A 21772-nucleotide genomic window follows, 5' to 3' on the forward strand; every position below is an offset into this window, starting at 1 on the left:
ACTAAAGTTTGTTATGCAGAAAGGGGTAGAATGGAAGAAGCATTGTGGGCTCGCACTTGGTGCTGCCAGCAGAGAACAGCTACTATGGGAATGTTTGAGCCCATGGTGTTTTCTTATAGCAATTTTTTATCATTCTTTCTGTAGAATTAATTTCCATGGAAAAGATGAACCTTGCAAAAGTTAAATTCAAAAGAACATTGAAATTATTTGTCCAAAGCTTGTGAATTTTTGCATGAGAACAGTGCCTGTGTAGGGGATGGAATTAGGGCTCCTTATGCTCTTGTTCTTCTCCATTGCCTGGGTTTTCCAACGAAGCCGTTTGTTCCATTTCACTTAGTCATGAGAGGAAAAGGTTTGGGAGAGAAGACTGGTCACATGGTTGCAGAGACTGACTAATGACCCTTCCCACAAAACAACTTGCAAGTGTTGATCAAATAGACCTTCCCCCTCACACATGTCTGCTGCTTGGCTGGCAGGAGAAGACACATTTTGCCCCAAAAGCAGGTCATTAGGGGCTCCCCGCGTCCTTCCAGAACGGCCCGGACGAGTGGGCACAACCAGTCGAGCACCGGAGCGCGGGGTGGGGGCGGGGCTCCCCGTTCTGCCCGCCCCCGAATAGCCTCGGCCAATGGGCGCCCGAGTAGCCCGCAGAAAATTTGCATGTGTTGACGCGTTGCCGTGGCAACTGCGGGGGCGCTGGGCCTGTGTCCTGCGAGACCCCTGCAGGGCTCCGGCCGGGGAGCGGGGGAAGCCCGGCCTAAACAGTGAAACACGGTGGGGAAAAAACTGAATATACGTTGGGTGGGAGGGGGGCGAAACGTGTTCTGGGTGTGTCCACCTGACTCTACCGTTCAACTTTTCCATAAAGGGCAAACTGAACCAAAAGGCAACATCGGAGAAGCACATATCTTGTGAAAACTGGGAAGATTTGAGCCTGTCTTTGGAGCGAAGGTAATGTTTAAGAAGACATTAATAATGTGATGCCTTTCACAGTCTATTGGGCTTTGAATCTGAATAAGCCTGTGGACTTTTTTAGTGTGGAAAGGTGAAGGAATGGTTGGGTTAAGAGGCACCATGGTTTTCCTTCAGTCCTGAAGTCCAGGCAGCTCTCCTGCCTCACCAAAGGGCAAGGGTAGTTGGGATCCTCTGAGCTCAGATCCCAGCTTTTCTGTTTTTCAACTGATTTCTTTCTGAAACTCAGGTGATGGTACTGATAACATGCCTGGCCTGAACCTCAGTAGGCCAAGGATTAAGTAACTCATCCCACTGCACTAGTGACTGACACTGAAGTACCAAACAGCCAGGTTCCTGCAGAGAGCAGGGCTCCAGTTATAAATGAGTAAAAAGATCGCTGAGCAAAGATTTGAGTGACTCTCTCCCCTTCAGACCAGCTAGCTGGTAATAAATGGGTATGTAACAGTGCTTACTGCAAGGATAATGCATTTGTTCTCTGGAATTTATTTCCACAGAGATTTGCCTGGCAAAAACAGTATGTGAGTAAAGAGCATTTACCACATCAGATGTTCTGATTTCCTAATTCCCCTCTCACTTTTCTTGGGAAGTGGACAGAGCTCACTTACGCATACTTTTTAAAGGGCAGGAGTATACAATTGGAATGATAATGGGCAACGATTTGGGTACTGAAAGGTGGAAATGTTACTCTGTACAGAAGATAACCCTACCTGGCGCATAACTGCTGATTGTCCTGTATCATAGAAATTACTTCTTTCAGATATCTTCCCAGAAAATATGTGCTGCTCAACAGTAATGAGAAGGTCTACTATAAAAGCTAGATTTTCTTTTTTTGGGGGGAAGCACAAGTGAAACAGAAAACATAGCTCTCATTTCCAAGTGGTTTATCTTAAACCTGAGCTTCACAAAATTTCTTCTCAAGATATTTTTAGTGAACTGATTACTCAAGTTATAAATACCATTGACTTAATTACAAATGTATAATTTTTTTATTTAAATTTACTTAATTCCCTAGGACACTCATCTACAGTAGGATACACTGGTTTCTAACCAGTTGAAAATATGGTTACACAGTAAAGAGCTCAGGCACACACTTTTTTTACATCTCTTCATTTAACCGACTCCTTTTGGGGCTATTTCAGACTTCCATTTCATATGCGTTTCTATTGGCTTGTGGAATGTAATAATATTCTGCTAAGTAAACAATTATAAAACAGGAAGCCGAGCAATGTAGACAGATACATGGATAACAGCTTCAAATATAAATTGAGAAAAAAAACCACCATTAAACATAACAAATTACAGAATCACCAGAGCCCAGTGGTACCAGGTAAAACTTAATTAAGTTTATCAGCCGTGTCCTCTTACACCAATTAAAAATTATGGTTGGCCTAATGTGGAGGAGAAAAACAATGATTTAAAAGAATTATATTTTTAAGATTTGTCGTTAACAAGACCCTTAAGAATTAGTCTTCTCCTACCAGCAGCAACCATCAGCCTTGTGCTATAGTGCCTTCAAGTCTCATGCTGGATATGATGAGTTAGAAGTTCTTGTTAGGATCATCAATGCCTCACAAAAGAAGCAGGATGTCCAGAGTTTTGTTCTCCTAGTCATTTGCCACTTCAGATTGTTTAATTTGCTTGTCTAGATTCCCGCTGTTGGTTTTCCGTTACTGTGGCTTTCTGCTCGCCATTTGGTTTTCATAATGCTTTTAACAGCTGTTGTATCTTACTGCGCATAGGAATTGCTATGGTAATCAGATTATCTAACCGAATATCCTGTTCGTAACAAAAGTACCAAAAAACATAGTTATGGAGTCACTAGTCAGCAGGAGCACTTTCTTTCTGTTGAAAAATTATTATGGTGGATGTACTACTGTAAAAGATTAGAACATCTACCCCTTCTGATTATTTTATCCTGCATAATGTAGCTGTTAATGCAGATTCTTGAGAAAAATGTTTTGCCTGCACTGAATCACTCTAAACAACTAGTGACAATCTCGCAGCCCATATACGTTGTCATCCTTTGGATTTCCACTGACTTGTATCAGTTTGTACAAGCTGTCATGCCTTTTTTGGTATCAAACAGACTCATAATTGATTATACATTTTTACATCCATGTACTTTTTCCTCCTAAAAGATCAGCCTGCTTTCTTGAAATTATTGCACAAATTGCACACTCATCATCAAAATCACGAGGAGTCAACCAGATTCTGCACATATCAGTCCCAGAAGCTGAAATGCTTAACCTGAACTAGGAAGTACATGTAGATCACTTTGAGCTGTGTAAACTTCCTTGCTCCAGTGTCTCCTTGCTCTCATACTCCTGTGCTTTGGACAGGATAAACAAGCCCAGTCTATTAATTATTTGATGCATATCTGATGCCCTCTGTGATTTGCATGGTGTTAGATATGATAGATCTATTGCAGCAACTGACAATGATTAAGACTGTGATGCATAGTATCCCAAATGTCACCCAGTTGGGCATATGACTATGCTGATTTTTAGACAAGAGTAAGTGTGGGGGCAGGGTAACATTATCAATTTAAATATGAGATAAGTGTGTTAAATAATTGTATGTGAGTAAAACTAAGGTAATCTTCACCTTGATAAGTTACAATATATCACTGAGTAAAATATTAAAAGCAAGAACCTTGTTTGTAGACCATAAAGGATATCTGAAGGAGAAGGGCATTACTAAAGCAGGCCCAGAATTTTAATTGTTAAATTCAGACAAATTCAATTTTTTTAACCAAGAATGTTTCACTTTTTCTGTATATTTTAACTAATAGCAGTGATAGTTCCTTCACATAAGGTTATGATTTCAATCAAATCAAAGGAATTCTTTCTTATGACTGGGTAGATGAGGACACATGAATGAAAGAACAGCTGAGTGACTAGAACCACTCTCCATCTTTCTCTGGCAACACTGTCATAAACTTAAATAATATAAAGTTAATTAAATAAAACAAACTTACTGCATATTTATATGTGGGGTCTCCTCAAATGCCAAGTATACAATGATTGTTATTGATGTCAGTGAATTTTTGATTGACCCATAAAATTTTAGGTTGGAAGAGAATCAGATCCAAAGAAAGATGCAGGCATTTTAATAGGTCAGAGGAAAGTTACAAAAGCTTTTGTCTAGGTTGATTGTCTCACCATAGCAAACACCTTAAATAGTTCTTGGTTAGAATCATATAGAAACCTCAGGGCTACATATTTTCCTTCTCTTATATTCTAATGAAACTTTACACACACTACTGATTTCTCTCTTACTCTTGTGTAATTGATACAGGCACAACTTTGAAGAAAGTGTTAGTTTTGTCTCACCAACACTTTAAATGGTGGGAAAGATGTTAGAAAATTCCCACACAGTTCTAGCTTGATTATATACATCAGAAAATAGTGGCTTTTTTAACCTGGTATATTTGGGGTTGGATATTCCTCCCTTGTCCATAGCTGTAGCCATGTTTAATGAAGGCGTAATAAACAGCCCTTGGGCTGAGGATACTGCTATACGTGCAGCTGATCCTCTGGTGGAACATGCTTCATACTTGGATGTTTCTGAGTGTGCATTACTCATAAGACATTTATGCCAGGCTGCTGTGATGTTTGATTTTACAGACTTACAGAGTCTTGAAGCTGCCAGAAGTGGGGATACATGCCAGTATTTGTGTGTTCAGAGGTTGCAAATCATTTCATGAGAAAGGAGGATGCATTAGAACATGGGTTGTGCTCAGACATGTCAAGATAAAGCTTCCTGACACAGAAAATGATGGATTTCCTATACCTCAGTGGTTTTTATTTAAGTTTAATCAAATAATAGATTATTCTTTTCACATGACCAAAGGAAAATATATATCAGTCTCTAGGACTAATCAAAGGAGACTGCTCCAGCCAGGAACTGTGGGGAAAATGAAGTGCTGAGCTGGAAAAATATGAGGGTTTTAATGTGTGGTTAATTTGCTAAAAATATTGTTGGAAACATAGGACTTCTATTTCCTTTTATCTTTCAGTGAAAAACAGATTCAACAGTAAGATACTACAAATATCCAATATTTTTGTCCAACTTGTGTTTGAATACTTCGTCTTTACAGATTTCTAAAATTATTTATAATTGAGCAGTACAAAACAACATTTAGCACAAGAGAGCTAAAGATGTTTGTTTAATTTCATTTGCTTTCCCTTAAAGAATAATGGGAAACCTCATAGAAAACATTTTATTTGGAAAGAGCCTGAAGCAAGGCTTTTTGGCACTCAACACATGATGTCAGTTTGGTCCTTTCTGACACCTCTTTTATATGTAAATATAATGAAAACCCAGTAAAAAGGAGAAGAAAGAAGGAATGTCTTGCCATGACTGTAAAGTTATGGATTGGTCTTAGAAAATCCTGTGACGGGACTGATTTAGTGTTGGGGCACAAGAAAATCTAGATTAATTTCCTTCTCTTTCTGACCTGCCCTGTTATGCTCAGAGGATTATTTCATCTCTTTCTGTATATTTTGCCATCTTGGACTGAGTTGTTCTCCTTTGTCTTTTTACACCATCCAACCCAGACTGAGAAACTAGGATCTCTGGGTACTACTGTAGTGAGAGAAGTTGCTTGTTTCTCATTTAAAGCTATTTGAGAATTTTGCAACTTAAGTAGTAGTAAAGTTAGGTATTATAACTGAAATAACTTTTCTTTTGGAATACTTGTGAATTTAGTCCAATTTATATGAATCACATTTATTAAATGACCCACAGAACAACAGCTGTGATGCCACAAGTAGAAAAATTATGACTTCCAGCATTGAATGATCAACAGGCAGAATTAGTATACAACATGAAGTGTAGTATTGAAGGCAAACAAAGGGAAAACTTCTCAGCATGAAGTGAGGTTTTGCTTAAATAAGGGCTTACACAACCAGCAACTTTTGAATCTGAGATACTGGATTAATCAGTATATTTTTGTAAGCTAAAATTGGGGGTTTTGGAGGCTTGAGGTTTTATGTTTGTTTGTTTTTTCTTTATTTGTGGGCTTTATTGATATTAACAGGCTCATCTGTAGTTGGGCTTCCACCAGGCTGTTGTATTTGGATGACACCATTTAGAATCATATATTTCCCCCTTTGTTTAGTGTATCTCTGTGGCCTGTTGTGCACTTCTTCAAGCACAGCAACCCATGCAGATATTCTCATGACTCTGCTATGTGAGTCCTAATTTCGGAAGCACTCTGCAATTACAAATTACCCCTCCAAAGAGCCTCCTGGATTTAAGCCACTTCCACCTCAAGCAAGTACTTCATATAAATCCTTTTCATAGCTTTATTGAGCACTGTTTTAAAACCAGTAAATGAATCGGTTGTTCCCACTATTTATTTTGCTTGTTTATGACTCTCCTAAATCAAGATGTGAAAATTGGCTCTGTCTTTAGAAGGAGTCAAGCATGTCCAAGTGGTATTTCTTTGAGTGTCTAAGCTTGAAAGCTTTGTGACCTTTGGTTTAGCTCCCAGTGCCAGGATTTATCTTGTCCATTTCTATGCTGGCAGATAAAAACAATAACAGTATGCCAGCCATATAGTTTAAATAGAGTTTACAGTCTGATACAGCTCCACTTGGAGGGACTATGATATCAGTCAGCATTCACAAACTCCCGAAGTTGTCACAGCTGTTCCTGTAGTTTGTTCATTGAATAAGCATGGTTGTGTCCTGGCAGCAGGCTTCATGCAATGTGTTCTTCCACGAGGTAAACTTTGTTTTTTTTTTCAGCTGGGAAATCTCTTAGTGGAATTCTAGGTAAGTCAAAAGCAGTAGTGTTGAGGATTCATTGAAACAGCCAGTTTAATCCCCCAGCTAGTGCAAGTATGTTTTGTTCAATTCAGTCAAGAAATACAGGCTTATAAAATGACCTTATAGTGGGTTTTGAGGAATTGTTTACATGAGAGAATCAAGAGAGATGAAAAACAAAGGGTCACTCTTCAGGAACAGGCTGCATACAGGAAATAGGAAACGTATGTGTCAATTTTGCTTCCAAGTTCCAACACTGACATAAAAGAAGACATAAAGAGGGCCATTTCAGGGAAGAAGTTTCCAAATTGCCTGTTGAATCACACATGGCATGTAAGAGAAGGCAGCATTACTAAAACCTGGATAATAATGCTATTGCAATTTCTGGTTAGGATAAGCTTAAAAACAGTGAGCAAGGGTTCCAGTTCCAGCTTCAGGACAAGAAGACAAGAGATGTATTATTGAGTTATTTCCACTCTTGTCATTTTGTTCTGTTTTGAGTAAAGCAAAGCTCTCAGCTTGATGCTGAACAAGCCATAATATTTCACTTGCTTTTAACAAAATTGAACACATCCATTAGTTGCGAGTAGCCTATCACTGCAGCTCAGGAGATTGTTGTACTCAGTGGAACTGCAGAGGACAGGAATGTTTTCCAACAGCTATATGCAATTATCAATAGTACCTTCCCACTTTATGAAATAACATGTTGCACCATTTTTAAAAGAGAAAAGGAGGTTTAATGTTTTGAAACGAAAGGTTAAATATCAGTCCTGATTTGCTCCCACATCTTTACCACTGAGCCTAAGAAAAGAAGATTTGAACTACTCATATACCTTTTCATTTCACACTGAATTTATAGGAAGTTTCCGAATAATAACAGTTAACTTGGCAGGAATAAATGTAGACCAAATGGTGTAATCCCCACAAGGAAGCATAATTTTCTTGTGAAGTATTTACGATAGCAAGCTCGGAAATCCAGCAATAGGTTATATTGTTAATAGGTTGTTTATAGCATCTTTTATTGTAACAGATTTAATCACCTAACATTCTTTATGCGGCAGGCAGTTTGATGTCCACTGTTGCTTTAAGAGTCCTCTCAGGTAGCAGAAAGTATCATTCTGACATAAATCCAATAAATGGTACATAAATAGGACATTGCAAAGTTCAGAAGTTCCCTGAAATGTATCTGAGAATTCTGATGTTCCCTTCCTGTGACCCTCAAATAACCCTTATCTCCCCTGCCTTCATAACTCTTTAATGTTTCTTTGGCTCTCCATTCCCTTCATCCTCCTGAAGAGCCTGGCTGCTTCCCAACTTGGACTCATCCAACAGGCCACCCTCCTTGGAAACTCCCCCAGTCTTTGAAAGTGCCTTGCAGTAGAATAGCCTCAATACTAGTTTGCAAATTTAAATTTAACATGATGTTAAACCACTCACACAACAAAATAGCATGCATGACCTGGTTGAAGGTGGCAAAGTCCTGCAGTGGCAAGTTGTGGTACAAAGTGACCAGCCTTCTGTAAAGTTAAGATGCGAAAATTTAATCCTTCTAAAAGGAAAACAAGGGAAAGGCTTTGGGATTTGTTGCACAAACAGCTTTTGCAATACTTTCTACACAGTTAACGAAGTTTTTTGCATTAAGGGAATATTGCTAGTGAAGATAAAAATTGTTTCTTCAAAATGGGATAGCACTAGTTTGAAGGCAGCTAGCTGCCCAAGTATTATTAGTTGTTACTGTCAAACCTCCTTGTATCCTTTGTTTCTTAGTTAATTTGTCATATGCTTTTCCACTGGATATTTTGCAGTTATACATTGTGACAAGAATAGGACAAATAAGAGTTTTTTGATATCTGAAACAAAAATTCCAGTGGTAGAGTTTTGTGTGTCCTTCAACATACATCATACACTTATCTGATAACTTCAGATGTGAGAGGATGCTATGCTATGCTATGCTATGCTATGCTATGCTATGCTATGCTATGCTATACTATACATTATACTATACTATACTATACTACACTACACTACACTACACTACACTACACTACACTACATTACGCTCTATACTCTATACCCTATACTATACTATTTTACTATATTTTTCCACAAACTGTAGTTATGTAGCTATCTGTAGTTATCTAGTTTTAGAGAAGGTGTTAACTTTGAGTGCTAAGTATGATGTCTCACAAGTATTTTAACAGCTAACTGTAACATACTTGTTCACAGAGATTTGTTCCAGTACAAATCACAGATTGGCTCTGATGGTTTTCACATCTTCCAACTTGCGTACAAACAAATCTAAGCTTCAAGGCAATTTTGTAAAATGAGAAAGTGTTGCAAGTGTCCCTGGAATATGCAATTTTGTGAATTATTTAAGGAAGCAGTGTGAATGCAGCAATCTAAATATCCTGGTGTGCCTAGCAAGAGGATGACTAATCATGTGAACCTGGTGACAACTTGTTTTTTCTCTGTTGCCCGTGTCCTTAAGGTATTGCCTAGAATATTCATGAAAGACTAGAAGCATCTCAACACTTCTCAGGCAAAGTTTAAGTTTGTCATCTCAAGGCTAATGACAAAACTGTGTCCTTGGGTGTAGTAAAATTCAGCCCTTGGGTTCAGAGGTGGGAGTGACTTTTTAAATTTTTTACATTCACATACAGATTTACGTTGTTCAGCTGAACATTAGGGGTAGGATATATTTCATGTTATTTGTCTGGTATTTAAAAATATAACAGAGTGGTAAGGTAACTCATCCTTGTGATAAAAAAAAACTTGTTGTAACCTTAGCAAAAGAGATAGTGTTTAATAATACATACTGATTTAATTTGTTTCAGGATCATGTAAAACCAAAAGACCAAAGAAGAACACACAGAAACCCTCTTTCCCTACTGAAATCACCATTAGGTGCAGTTTTTCAGCTTTGAATTCCCTAGCATATACTAGCCCATGAAACTGACGTAAGAAGATGGACCATCATGCTGAATAACAGACTTTCCCAAGCCCTTTATGTGTAGGAGAGAGAGACGTGTCTTGAAATGTTGTACCCTTCATGGAAATGAGTATCAAGAAAAAGAATGTGAACAAAGCCTGTAACGCTCTACCAAGTGCCAGAGAAACCCCTGCTAGTGTCTCTAGCATCTTGCTTTCAGAGCAGGTTTCACCATCTGATGTGTCAGATCTTCCCAGAACTTTGCCCGAAATAGTACATCTAGAAGACAGACCCCAGAGAAGGCGACCAGGAACTGTACTAATATCAAAACGGTCAGATTCTTCAAATATGTCTCAGACACCACTGAATAGGCCTGTCATCCCACCAAGGAGACCTGGCTTCATCGTGTGCTACATCTGTGGCAGAGAATTTGGGTCACAGTCTATTTCTATACATGAACCCCAGTGCCTAGAGAAGTGGCGTGTTGAAAACAGTCAGCTACCAAGGCATCTCAGAAGACCAGAGCCCAGGAAACCTGACGCACCCACCGGTGGTTCCTGTACGCTTACAGCTGAAAATGAGGCAGCTTATCACAGCGCTCAAGCTCAGCTCCTGCCCTGTGGAAACTGTGGCCGAACCTTTCTTCCTGACCGCCTCATTGTGCACCAAAGGAGCTGCAAAGGTGGTAGCAGTAGTGTGGGGCTGTCAAACTTTAACCCCCATAAACCTGGTAAAGGCCCAAGCTCTGAGTCAGGCTCAGCAAGTGATGATCCATCCAAGACTCGTCAGGAAAAGAACCAAGCTACACGAGCCATGTTGGACAAGGTAAAGTGGTAACCATGTACTGTACAAAAGGGTGTGGATGCATTTCAATTCTAAGCACTTCAGAAGAGACTGGGTTCCCATCATGTTTAAAATTGCTTTCCTCCATGCGAAAGTTTCTTTGCTGAATTGTAGGTAAAGGGCAATACAGTGTGAATCAGGGAAACTTCTTATTCCTGTATCTTTTCATTTTCCTGTTGAAAGGAAGTGGTTGGGTTCTCATACTCTGTGGTCCCATGAGAGTTCTGTCCCCAAAAAGGACCATTGTGTGCTATAGTTCCCTAGGAGATTCTATCAAGCAGCTTAGGCAAACTTCAGATGTTATATATCTTAGCATGTATTAGGTATTTTTGTTTAGTTAACTTGAAATACAGTGTTTCCAATGGTTTTCACTTTTTATCATTATTCTTAACTCTGGCATGGAACGCAAGTTTACTGAGGACTGCATATTCAAAGGCAGCAACTGGGAGTATAACAACAACAAAGTAAACAAGACTGCACATTTATTTCCACTGAATTTGATTCAAGATCCCAGAATAAAGAAGCTGATTCACATTATCCAATAGCTACACAAAGTTTTGGAAAATGGCATGTGTTTTTCTGCGTTTGTTTTTGCACAAGCTGTCTTTTGGACAGGAGTTTTGTAAAAAGACAGATGTCTAAATTTAGGCCCAGTGTCTGAAATAAAAGGCAAGGGTGGGTTTTTTTTGGTTTGTTTTTTTTTTTTTTTTTTTTGTGTTTTTTTTTTCACCAGTGGTGGCTGGACTCCTGATAGCCTAGCCTACTTTTAAAAATGGATTTTAACTTTCTCAGTCACCAAAGGAATGCAATGCTATGCAGAGTATTTCTAAAAATGTTTTGAAAGTCAAAGCATGCTGTATTTCAGTTTTTCAGCTGCTGAATAAATGGAGGTAATAGCATTATGCTAACAAACATGACGACAATGTGAGGCCTCTTTATATTATATTATTTGAGGCTACTAACTGATAGATACTGGCAAATTAGGTCCAGTCCTCAGGTCTTTTATCAGCAAATTTCAAATAACCCACAAACAGTTCAAAGTGCTGCATAGGTGCATCTGTTGTTGTGGGAAAGGAGATGTTCTTGTTGTACTCTACATTGTACCATTTACCAAAGAAAAGGTGTTGCTCAAAAGGTGGTTGTTTGATGGAAGTCATGGGTGTGAAGCGGAGATTTTTGTCCACCACACATAATTCTGTACGTTCAAAAAAAAAAAATAGAGACTGGGAGGTAAATGTTCCTAGTTACAATGTCATAAAAAAAACAAACCCAAGTTTAAAGTGCAGTTTGGCACAGAGAGTGACTCTAAAAATGTTTCCCTCTTGCACAACAGATCTGATCCCTGTGTGGATTCAGTCACATCTGCTGACTTGTTTAACAACATTATTACCACTTTTTACTTCTGTGAGCTCTGCCAGAGCCAGAATGAATTGTGTTCAAATCTGTTCTTTTGTGTGAACAACAGGTTTCCTCATTTGCTTTCATCAGTTACAGCGGAACTAATGAGGCTGTACGGTTTGCAGTTTGTAATTAAGTCTGAAGGACTTTGTTATTAGTGACAACTTCCAGGAAGGGATGATGGGTTTTACTTCTCTGAAGTCCTTTATTTTATTATTTTTAGAGGTGTCCTTTTGAACAGAGGTGCACCAAAAAGGCAGAGATAGGAATGGAAAGAGTGAAAGAGATTGCCTGTGATCGCAGGGCTGTGAAGGACTGGCAGACTACTTCTAAAAGACATGGTTGAAGGAAACCTCTTTTCCATAGGTTTAAGTTCTCTGTCTGAGGGTCTCCACCTCTGGTTTAAGTTTTTGAGAGATCTGCACATTGAAGGATATTGAAAAGCACTAAGCTCATGGAAGGACTGCGGATTTGCTATGAACAGGGACAAGGTCTGTGTCTCCTTCACAGTCTTCATATTTTTGACACATATGGTTTTAATTTTCCTCACCTTACCAGTTACTCAGCTGCTTATTAATTCTGCTAAAAAAAAATACCACTATTGGAGTGAAATGGCAATCTGCTTTGCTCCTGGCAAGAAAGCGTTTGAGGCAGTCCCTGTCTCACTTAGCACACCTTATCTCTGTTACAATTAATTATTTGAATACCTGTTTAAAGTCCTAATTCAGCAAAACGTCAGAGGAGAGGAACAACTGAAAAAAGTCCAGCCCTTCTATAAGCATATTTAAGAACTGTAATGCTACTGTCAAATTAATTTATGCGATGAAAGAAGTCCTAAATTAAAAAGCTGTATTTTCCTCATTCTAAAAATAAAGACCTGACCGATTTGATGGTACACCATGTGAACGGCATTTTAACTTTACAACTACAAGCACTTTTGCCTGTGTAGCTCTGCCCTGGACTTCTCTCTCCCTTAGCAAGCGCCGGGTCAAGTATCATTACTGACAAACACTCCATTCAGTGTTAAGTGCCTTTAGAGCCTCTCTAAGCCAACTCTTCCACTAGCTGTCCTTTCTCTCAGGTTGTGTGAACACATCTGAGTTAATCATGTCTGGCTGTGTAAAACGAAAACCAGCCTATGCTTAAGAGACTCTCAAGGATCACATAAGCTCAGAACTTCTGTTTTAGATTCTGCTGTGATACCCCAGACAATGGAAGTGATGTCTGGAGCTACTGAAACTCAGACTTACACTAGAGCAGAGTATGGTTTTTGTTCTTTCATAGTCCAAAATGTCTGCTAGATGTGAGTATTAATGACTTACTCTGGGTATATGTTGCTGTTTTTTTGACAACAGATAATGCTGATCCTAAAATCCTATCAGATGTGTCACTAGCATCTGCTGCTGCCATCTGCTGTTTTATTTTTATCAAGTTAACTACCTAAAAACAAGATTTCAGTGATGTTCCTTTACTGTACTGTAGTGCATTCTAACATGGCATGAGTCTTGAAAACTTATGTAACAAAAAAATGTTGATATTGTATCTTGCTCTACCATAAATTCATCTAGTCACCTAGTAAAATGAAAACTCTTTTAGATGCTGTGTAATTCTGATGAAGGTGCAGCAGTTTTGAATATCTGACTAGGAGAATGCTGACAAATATATTTGCAAATGTAGAAAGTTAGATGAGAATAGACAGTGAATGGATGGTTTGAATGAAATCTATTGACCATTCTCATTGTGAATGATTGAGCTTCCTGCCTTTCTGCCTTTACAAAAATGCATGTTCATTATACTGATATATTTATTTTAAAAGGTAGCACATCAGGAGTAAAATGGGATATTCTAGTAGAGTGAAACTTTTAATTGCAACATGTCAGAATTATCTTGCTGTTTGAGGAAATTTCATACACAGGCATATGACCAGTCCTAACATATAGTCTGCTGTTGTGTCAGGGCAGTGGCTCAAAGCACTCCAGAAAGCTGTGAAATGCACCTTTGGGTGGTAATGAGAGCCATGCCACAGCTTGTCCCTGTCCCTTACACATGAGTCTTACTTTCCAGAGGAAATGTGGGAAGGACAACTTTCACACCACATGATGCTATTGCTAAATGTTTGTACTAATCTGCTCCTGAACCTCTTTTACTTGACTGATTCAAACCTATGACAAGAACTCTGGCCTCATGCAGGAAACCTGCCCTCCTCCCATTAAAATAAATGGACAATAAAACAAATAATAAAGGTAGGGGTGTATGTAGTCCTGGATGACAAATATTTATGGAGGGGAGTTTGAGAGACAGTCTTATTGGGTGTACTTAAGAAGAAATTAAAAGCTTTGTGCAGTATGGGAGGATTTGACCTCATGTGACACCGTAACAGCCTGCGGCTAACCTCGAGCAATGTCAGGTCTATTGAAAATACATAGTTGCATAGTCCTCTGAGCTAAATAACTTCATTCATGGTCACGCAGACGTACTTAGCAGTCTTGGGGAAAAAAAGAAAATACTGAGACACCAAAGTAAGGCTGAACTGTGCTGTTAGGTATTTGTAGGTATTTTTATAATAACACATGTCCTCAGGAACAGACTTTCCCTACAACCGTTTTTAAAAATGAAAAACAAAGCAGTGAGCAGACAGACTTAGCCACTGGCCTGTGAGTAGTTTGGGTTGGAAAATTGTGGTGATTCCAAAAATAGCTTAGTTTCAAACTGCAGGCCTCCAGATGTGACATGTGGGATAGGCACACTCTGAAGAGAAAAAGGAATGAAGGATAAATATCATCAGCTGTAGAAATTCCAAATAAAGCTTATCATAACTGGGATTCCACAGTTAAGCAACAAAAGAACTATCACTACCAATTGTAAGGACATTCTCCTTCAGGTTTTATTTTTCAGCATTTTAACATATGTGAATTTACAGAGATGGATTTGTGTCTGTAATTTGATGTGCAGTGAAGATTCAAACTCACTACATTTCTGAAAAAATAATCCCATCCTTAGAGTGATCTGATTCCTTTTAATTAATTCTGGTCTCTCCTGTTGTTTCTGTACAGTTTTTAATTCTGGAAGTGACAAAACAGACATTTCTATTCGAACAGATTTCTTAAATATTCTTTTCACCAAATAGGCCATAGTTATGAATCAGTCCCAACTGATAACTTTGGAAAACAGAATCCTCTATTTAGCAGCAGTCACAAAACAAACCCCACCTATAAACACTCTGTCAGGATCTGGAGATCAGGATCACAGCACTACTCATTTAGACTTCAGGTTTTTGTGTGAGACTACCAAAAAGACCATCTCAGAACTGTGGGAATATATCCAGATTGCACTGAATGGATGTTCCTAACTTTTATCTTGCAGGTTTCTGGCAGCTGCTGGCAGATGTAGGACATCACAACTGCTTTAGGACAAGTGTAATGGATTTGAATGAAGCAGTCACAGATAACAGACTAACCTTGTTCACTAGAGAGATATTTCCAAGACAAAAACCTACTTGATTTTAACAATGATATTTCTGTACTTCCGTTAAATGTATTCGGAGTATTTAATTTTTAAGTGATTTTTCACCTGTCTCATATTAAGTCTCCTTGAAGCTATAGAATTGCTTTTATTATACTGCCCCATACTGTGGAAATGATTGTAACAGTGCAGGCTAAGTAAATGTGATTTCCATTTGTATTAGGATTCCTTTTCCCCCTTCTGGTAGTATAAAAAGAGTTTCTACAAACCAAAAGTAAATCAAATTGCTTTTTCATGGTTTTTGGCCAATGAATAATCTATTTTACTGAATGGCAGGAACCTAGTTAATGAAAGCTAGAGAGGTAGAGATGCTCTAGAGAGGTAGATATGCTCACACTTAGCATTTTTTCAGAAAACCATTTCTAAAATGCTGTAAACATACCCATAAGAAGCATGCACAGTGAAATGGGCTCCTTGACCTCAAGAGTTTATACTGTGGCATCCTTATTTAAAGCTCTTCAGAGCCTACCAACTAAAAAACACTGCCTTCACAATACTCCGTATGCGGACCCAGAGTCTTATCTCCAAATCAGACAAGGTCTAGCTCAACACCTGAAGTAAGAAAGTAGGTGAAAATTAATGATGAAAAATTGGAGGTCATTCTTAAAACATCTGTTGCTATATTCAGATATGAAAAGGAAGAGAAGGTTATATATACACACATATATTTAAAAACAACAAAAAGAACAAAAACAACTTTTGTTATCAAAAATGGCTAGGGAAATTCCATTTGAAAATGAAGAGGATTAAAATGTCCCTGGAAAGACTGTCTTTGCATAAGTTGTATTTCAACTCACTGTGAGAACTTTCCAGATGAAGTCCAACTTTTCCCAGCAAAAATACGCTTTGTAGGGTAGTATTTCTTCATGTAATTGGGTTTACATGTGTGATACAGGAAAGAAAGCTTATGCAGATTGTTCACTAATGACATTTTCAGACTGTGGCATAAATGTGAGAAGAGCTGCCCAGAATTTATTGAATACACTGATGATCTGACAGACAGAGTAATAAATACTGGAACAGGTTATGCTTTGTCTTACACAGCAGCAGAGGAAAAAGTGAAATCCCCACCTCCCCTGTTTGAGTGAGAAAGGCTTTCCATGTTTGGTCTGGCGTGGCTGTCCCTCTGCCTTTAGGAGGGTAGGGAACAGCTCATCTCTTACTCGTATTCTGCAGTCAGGAGGGCAGGAAATGCTGGCAGTTGTGAGAACCACCAGCGTGACCCAAAGAGCTGTCTCTGCAGTACGCTTTTGCACTGCTCTTGGAGTCCAGCTGGTACTGACACCATGCCTGGCCCAGGATGTGCCTAAGAACACTAGCAAATCCATAATCTGCAATACCACAGTAATTCTATATTTTTCAAGCTTAAAATATGTATTTATGAGGCTTGGGGTTGAGGGATATTTTTTCTTCTGGTAAGCTGTTTTTGTTTGCGAACAAAAGCAGATCTGCAGTGCAGAAACAATGACTTGCTTAGAGCCAGTTCTGCCCTAGCTACAGTCATTGGCAAAGCTCACGCTGAGGCCTTCTGGATAAATAAACAACAGTTCCATTTTTTGTCACTTTATCCTGAAGTATCCTGGATCAGTTTTAATCCATTGAGGCCAAGAATTCCACCAGCTAACTGATTTGTGGCAGAAGCAACACAGGGTTAGGGATCACAACCACAAGCTTGAGACAACTGCCCTCACTGTCCAACTTAAGAGAGATGCTAAGGATGGACAGAAAGCATTACCTGTATTCTTCCTGGAGATGGGGTCTTTTTGCTACAGCACTAGACATGAGCAGTTCAGCTGATGTTGCTGCTTTCCATGTTACTCCTGTTTGGTAGATAAAAAAAGGGCTTCAACATTGAAGATGGAGACCGTGCTGCATCAACATGATCAAGCAAAGGAGTCATGTAATACATGAAGTTGATGGTGTGAAAATAGGAGAGCTAAAACCTACATGCCTAAGTATTAATTAGATGACACACAGGGATTTTCAGCCCAGTATCTAGAAGGGTCCTACTTGTTCCAGGTGCCCAGCTAATAAGTCAGTATCTCTTACAAGCTTCAAGACTGAATTCAGACAAAATGAAATTGATTGAAAATTAATGTTGAAAACAATCCTTATTCTTCGTCATTATTTTTATTTGTAGGCACAAGTGGTAAGACGTCCACCAACAGTGATTTGTTACTTATGTGGCCGTGAGTATGGAACAAAATCTATTAGTATTCATGAGCCACAATGCCTGAAAAAATGGCACCAGGAGAATGAAATGCTACCCAAGCACCTGAGAAGACCAGAGCCCAAAAAACCTGAAGTCAGACCCCTGCAAGGTAAGCTACAGACCAAATGAGGAAGAAAGTGGAAGAAAAAAAAAAAAATCAAGCGGTAGCTTAGAGGTTTGCAAGTACTTCTTTTTCCATTTTATTGTGAAGAGAAGGTAGCCATCATGGCTTGTTTTAAGCTTTCCATTAAGTATCCTATTCTCCTTTTGTACTGCATCTGTGAGGAGTAGTTGCTGTCTTGTGGGACATGCCTCCTGGAACAGTCCTCTGTATATATCAGTATGTTCCAAATCAAAACACATGAAGAACCTGCTTCACTGTTACATCACTACCTTTTGACCATTTTCAGTGCTGTAGAAAGGCATATTTTAAAATGAGCAGAAGCATCCAAGAATAATGTGCAGACTTGACACATGCAGTCATTAAAATAAAATACCCTTTAGGCAACATAAGCACTTGAGACAGGTTTTATGCTTGTAGCATTGGTTATAAAAAAAACCTGACACTAGTACTTAGCAATGGTAAAAGGTGAGTGGCCTCAAAAATAGGAGTTCTGTGGTAAAATAAGAAATACAATACTAGATACAAAATGACTGGTAGAAAATAAGGTATTTTTAAAACCTACTTGTAACATATACTACATTATAAGTTTTTTTATTAAAATATATTTATAGATAAAAATGCAGTATCTTCTTCAATGAATATCCAGTGAATGTCATTGATCCCTTTTCATTTATGAATCCTAGAAATTTTGTTTGTGAAACATTATACTATAAACACATTGGAAAAAAAAATACATGTGATATAAAATAAACATTGTATTTCCACCAATTATGTGGGTCTGTGCTGTAGGTTCTGTTTTGTAAGATGTCTAGATCTTACTTCTTCAAATCAATGAAAACTGATGATCCCCAGTACCCAACAGAGCTGAGCTCACATATGTATCCTAGGAGGGTGTGTTCATGGTAGGACCAAAAGGGAATCTTATCTGTGCTTTGCCTGGAAGCTGCTTTCAGGACTTCCTATTCTCACAAAAAGTTATTTCACCATTTCAGCTGGATGCTTTCCCAGGCCCCACCAGATCATCTTTGGCTACTTTGGGCCAAGTTTGGACCACTTGCTCACAAGCAGCTAATTCACCCACTATTTTTTATATATTCCATAATTTCCCACATCTTTCCATCATGTCTGGAAAAGTAGACACATTCTCCTACAACTCACTATGAAAAAGTCATAAACTAGATCAGTTTACAGCAGTACAAAGAAATATGCTCCCAGAAGACGCACACAGGAGAGAGCAGGATCACTGAGAACGCTAACCAGCTGTTCAAAATAATAATGATTCCAGCTCAAATAATATCAAATCAGGACTTGGTTAACAGATGCCAAGAAGCAGAGTTGAAGCTGCAGTAAAAGATAGTCTCAAAAGACATTTTCATTGGATTTGTTCTTTTTGTTGTTAAGCTTTTTCTAATTATTACATGTTGTGTGATAAAAAAGATCGGGAAAATGAGAATTCCATCTCAAAAAGGAGGAGGTAAAAGGACAAATGAAATTATTTTGAAATACACTGTTCTTATTTGAAGGTGTGGAAACCGAAAGACAACCACTCTTTAAGAGAACAATCCAGCAGAAGGCTCCTAGATATGAATCAGAAAATTGTCTCATTGACTCAATGAGTCAGATCAGGCACCGTGCATCTCCTATGAGGTGTTGTGTGCCCACAGTTCCCCAGGGGACACTGACCTGCTTCCAGGATCTGTCCCTTTATGCCTGCTGATGCAAGTCTGACTAGTTCTGTAGCCTGAGCTAAAACTGCTGTTCCCCCTGCAGTTGCCTCATGCTCGTGGCCTCAAGAAAATAATCTCAGTGCTTTTCTTTTTCTGTAAGACTTACTCTTGATCATCTGGTAAATGCTATAACTGACCTTGAGACCGCATACATATACTGTATGTCTCACAGTTTCTCAGCTTAGGCAGGAGGGGTTATCCTGTTGTTGAATGGAACAGGCAATGTTCAAAAAAACCTCAGAAATATTAACTGCTTACATAAAACTTTTTATAACCTACATAAATCTTTTTCTGAAAACTCAAGTGTCACAGGAAGACAACCGCTGCCCTGATTACAGTGTGTTTTGTTTGTGGAATGCCTAACACATGCCTGCAAGGAGAAAGTCATCTTTCTTTTTCTCTTTTTTTTTTTTTTTATTCAATAAACTTTCCAAAGTACAGAAAATACACATTCATTTCCTGCAAGCAAAGGGGATATTTGTCTCAGCCAAGAAAAGAAACACTACTTGGTTGCTTTTCTAACAAAAAGAACATTAGGAACAGGCCTATTAAGAGATCTAAGGCTTATTGTGGTTATGTGAACCATTGGATATGAATCATATTAAACGTGTATAGGCCTTTTATGAAGAACTTCAACATGTGCCAATCTCAGAAACTATGTAATATTTTTAAATACACAAATCCTTTTCTTCTAAAAAATTATTGTCTTTTTCTGTGTTTTCATACCTTTTGAAAAAGGTAAAGCAAATACATCTTCAAATCAAGCCATATAGATTTTTTTTCTGCACTCTCTTCAAATGGAGACTCTTAAGATCTAAATTGAGGTATTAAGCAACCTACCTGGCCTTTTTGGAAACTGGTGTGAAACAACACTGTGAAAGTCTATTTCAAGAATAAAGTAAACAGTATTTTTTTATACTTAAATAAAATATTGAAAATACATCTGATGTGCGTATTTGAAGAATGCTCCACAGTGGGAAATAACTGAGGGTAAGACTGAATTAGAGTTTAGATGACAATAGAAGCCATGACCTCACTGGAAGTTGAGGCTTAAGAGAACTGTAGGGTTTTTTCTCTAAGGTTTTAATTTTACCTGAGCTTTACTCCACTTATTGGCAAAACTTGCACAGACTTCATGAGGAAGAAAATTGGAATCCTTGTCCAGAGCACTACAAAGAGTATATTCTCAAGTACGATACACTCCTGCCCATTGCCATGGTCAGATAACACCTTCTCATTAAAGAGAACTTGAAGTAAAGCCAAAAAGGGAAATAGTATGATAATAGTATGTATACAAAGTTGTTAATAATTAGCTGAGAATGCATACACTTAGCATAATATTTTCTCTGTACTCTCATACAATACAAAACGATTCACTTTGAAGTTAATTTAATTCAACCCCTGGGACAAAAAGCAGAGTCTTTTTAATATATTTTTTACTCTTTTGCTTCTTTATTTTCTTTTTCATTTGCAAAAGCTAGTATGGTTTGGTTAAACTGAAAGGCTCAGTCAACAGGTATTTCCTGAAAATATTTTCCATAAAGAGTTGAATGTGGGTCTCCAGAATGAAAGCTGATACTTTCTTCTTTTAATTTTCCAGCCAAAGGTTTCTATGATCTTGATTCTTTAAATGAGGCTGCCTGGATCAGCGCCCAGAACCAGCTAGTTCCATGTGATATTTGTGGGCGTACTTTTCTTCCAGAGAGGCTGATCGTCCACCAGAAATCCTGTAAGCCAAAACCTTCAAAGCAGATGTAATAGACATGCATACACATGCATGTGTGCTCACACACACAAATGTGTGTACACAAAAATGCGCACACACAAAAGTCTGTGTGTGCATGAACACACACACATGCATTCATGCCTTTCAGCCAAACTGTCAGAGAAATAAAGTACAGCTGGAGAGCCATGGGCATCAAAACTGCAAAGTGTCATCAGATCATGTAATCCAAAAGCCTCCAGAGTAAAATCAGCTGTTGTTACTGTAGTGTAAGGTCAAATATGGTGATTTTTTTAGACCAGCAGTAGCAAAAATGCCTTCTCATTTCTACTGTTCAGGTAGTCTCACCTTGAAACCACTGTCTGAGAGGGGTGGCATAAGAGTACTTGAAAGGAACATGAACTGTCTTCTTTCTTCTCTTGAGACTGCACCTTTTTGGGGGCAGGAGAACCCAAGTGAAGAATCCTCCCAGTCTGCTTTCTGAATAGCTGTTAGTCCTCATCTCTATTTGTCAAATGTGGGATGTTCTTCAGTCCCATTCCTTTCAC

At 38.5% G+C, this 21772-nt stretch overlaps 1 protein-coding gene across 1 annotated transcript in view; it reads left to right on the forward strand.

The window, feature by feature from the left end:
* The window catches only part of ZNF475 (zinc finger protein 475), a 52944-nt gene extending 31685 nt beyond the window's left edge, over positions 1-21259 (forward strand). The window contains exons 4-7 of the mRNA XM_065861531.2: positions 869-951; positions 9581-10500; positions 17579-17759; positions 21102-21259. Of these exons, the coding sequence (XP_065717603.2) occupies positions 9796-10500; positions 17579-17759; positions 21102-21259 (1044 nt within the window). The 5' untranslated portion in view covers positions 869-951; positions 9581-9795. The remainder of the gene's footprint in view (positions 1-868; positions 952-9580; positions 10501-17578; positions 17760-21101) is intronic.
* Positions 21260-21772: the final 513 nt, after the last annotated feature.

The sequence above is a fragment of the Patagioenas fasciata genome, chromosome Z (assembly GCF_037038585.1).
Source record: "Patagioenas fasciata isolate bPatFas1 chromosome Z, bPatFas1.hap1, whole genome shotgun sequence".
In the NCBI taxonomy this organism is placed as follows: domain Eukaryota; kingdom Metazoa; phylum Chordata; class Aves; order Columbiformes; family Columbidae; genus Patagioenas; species Patagioenas fasciata.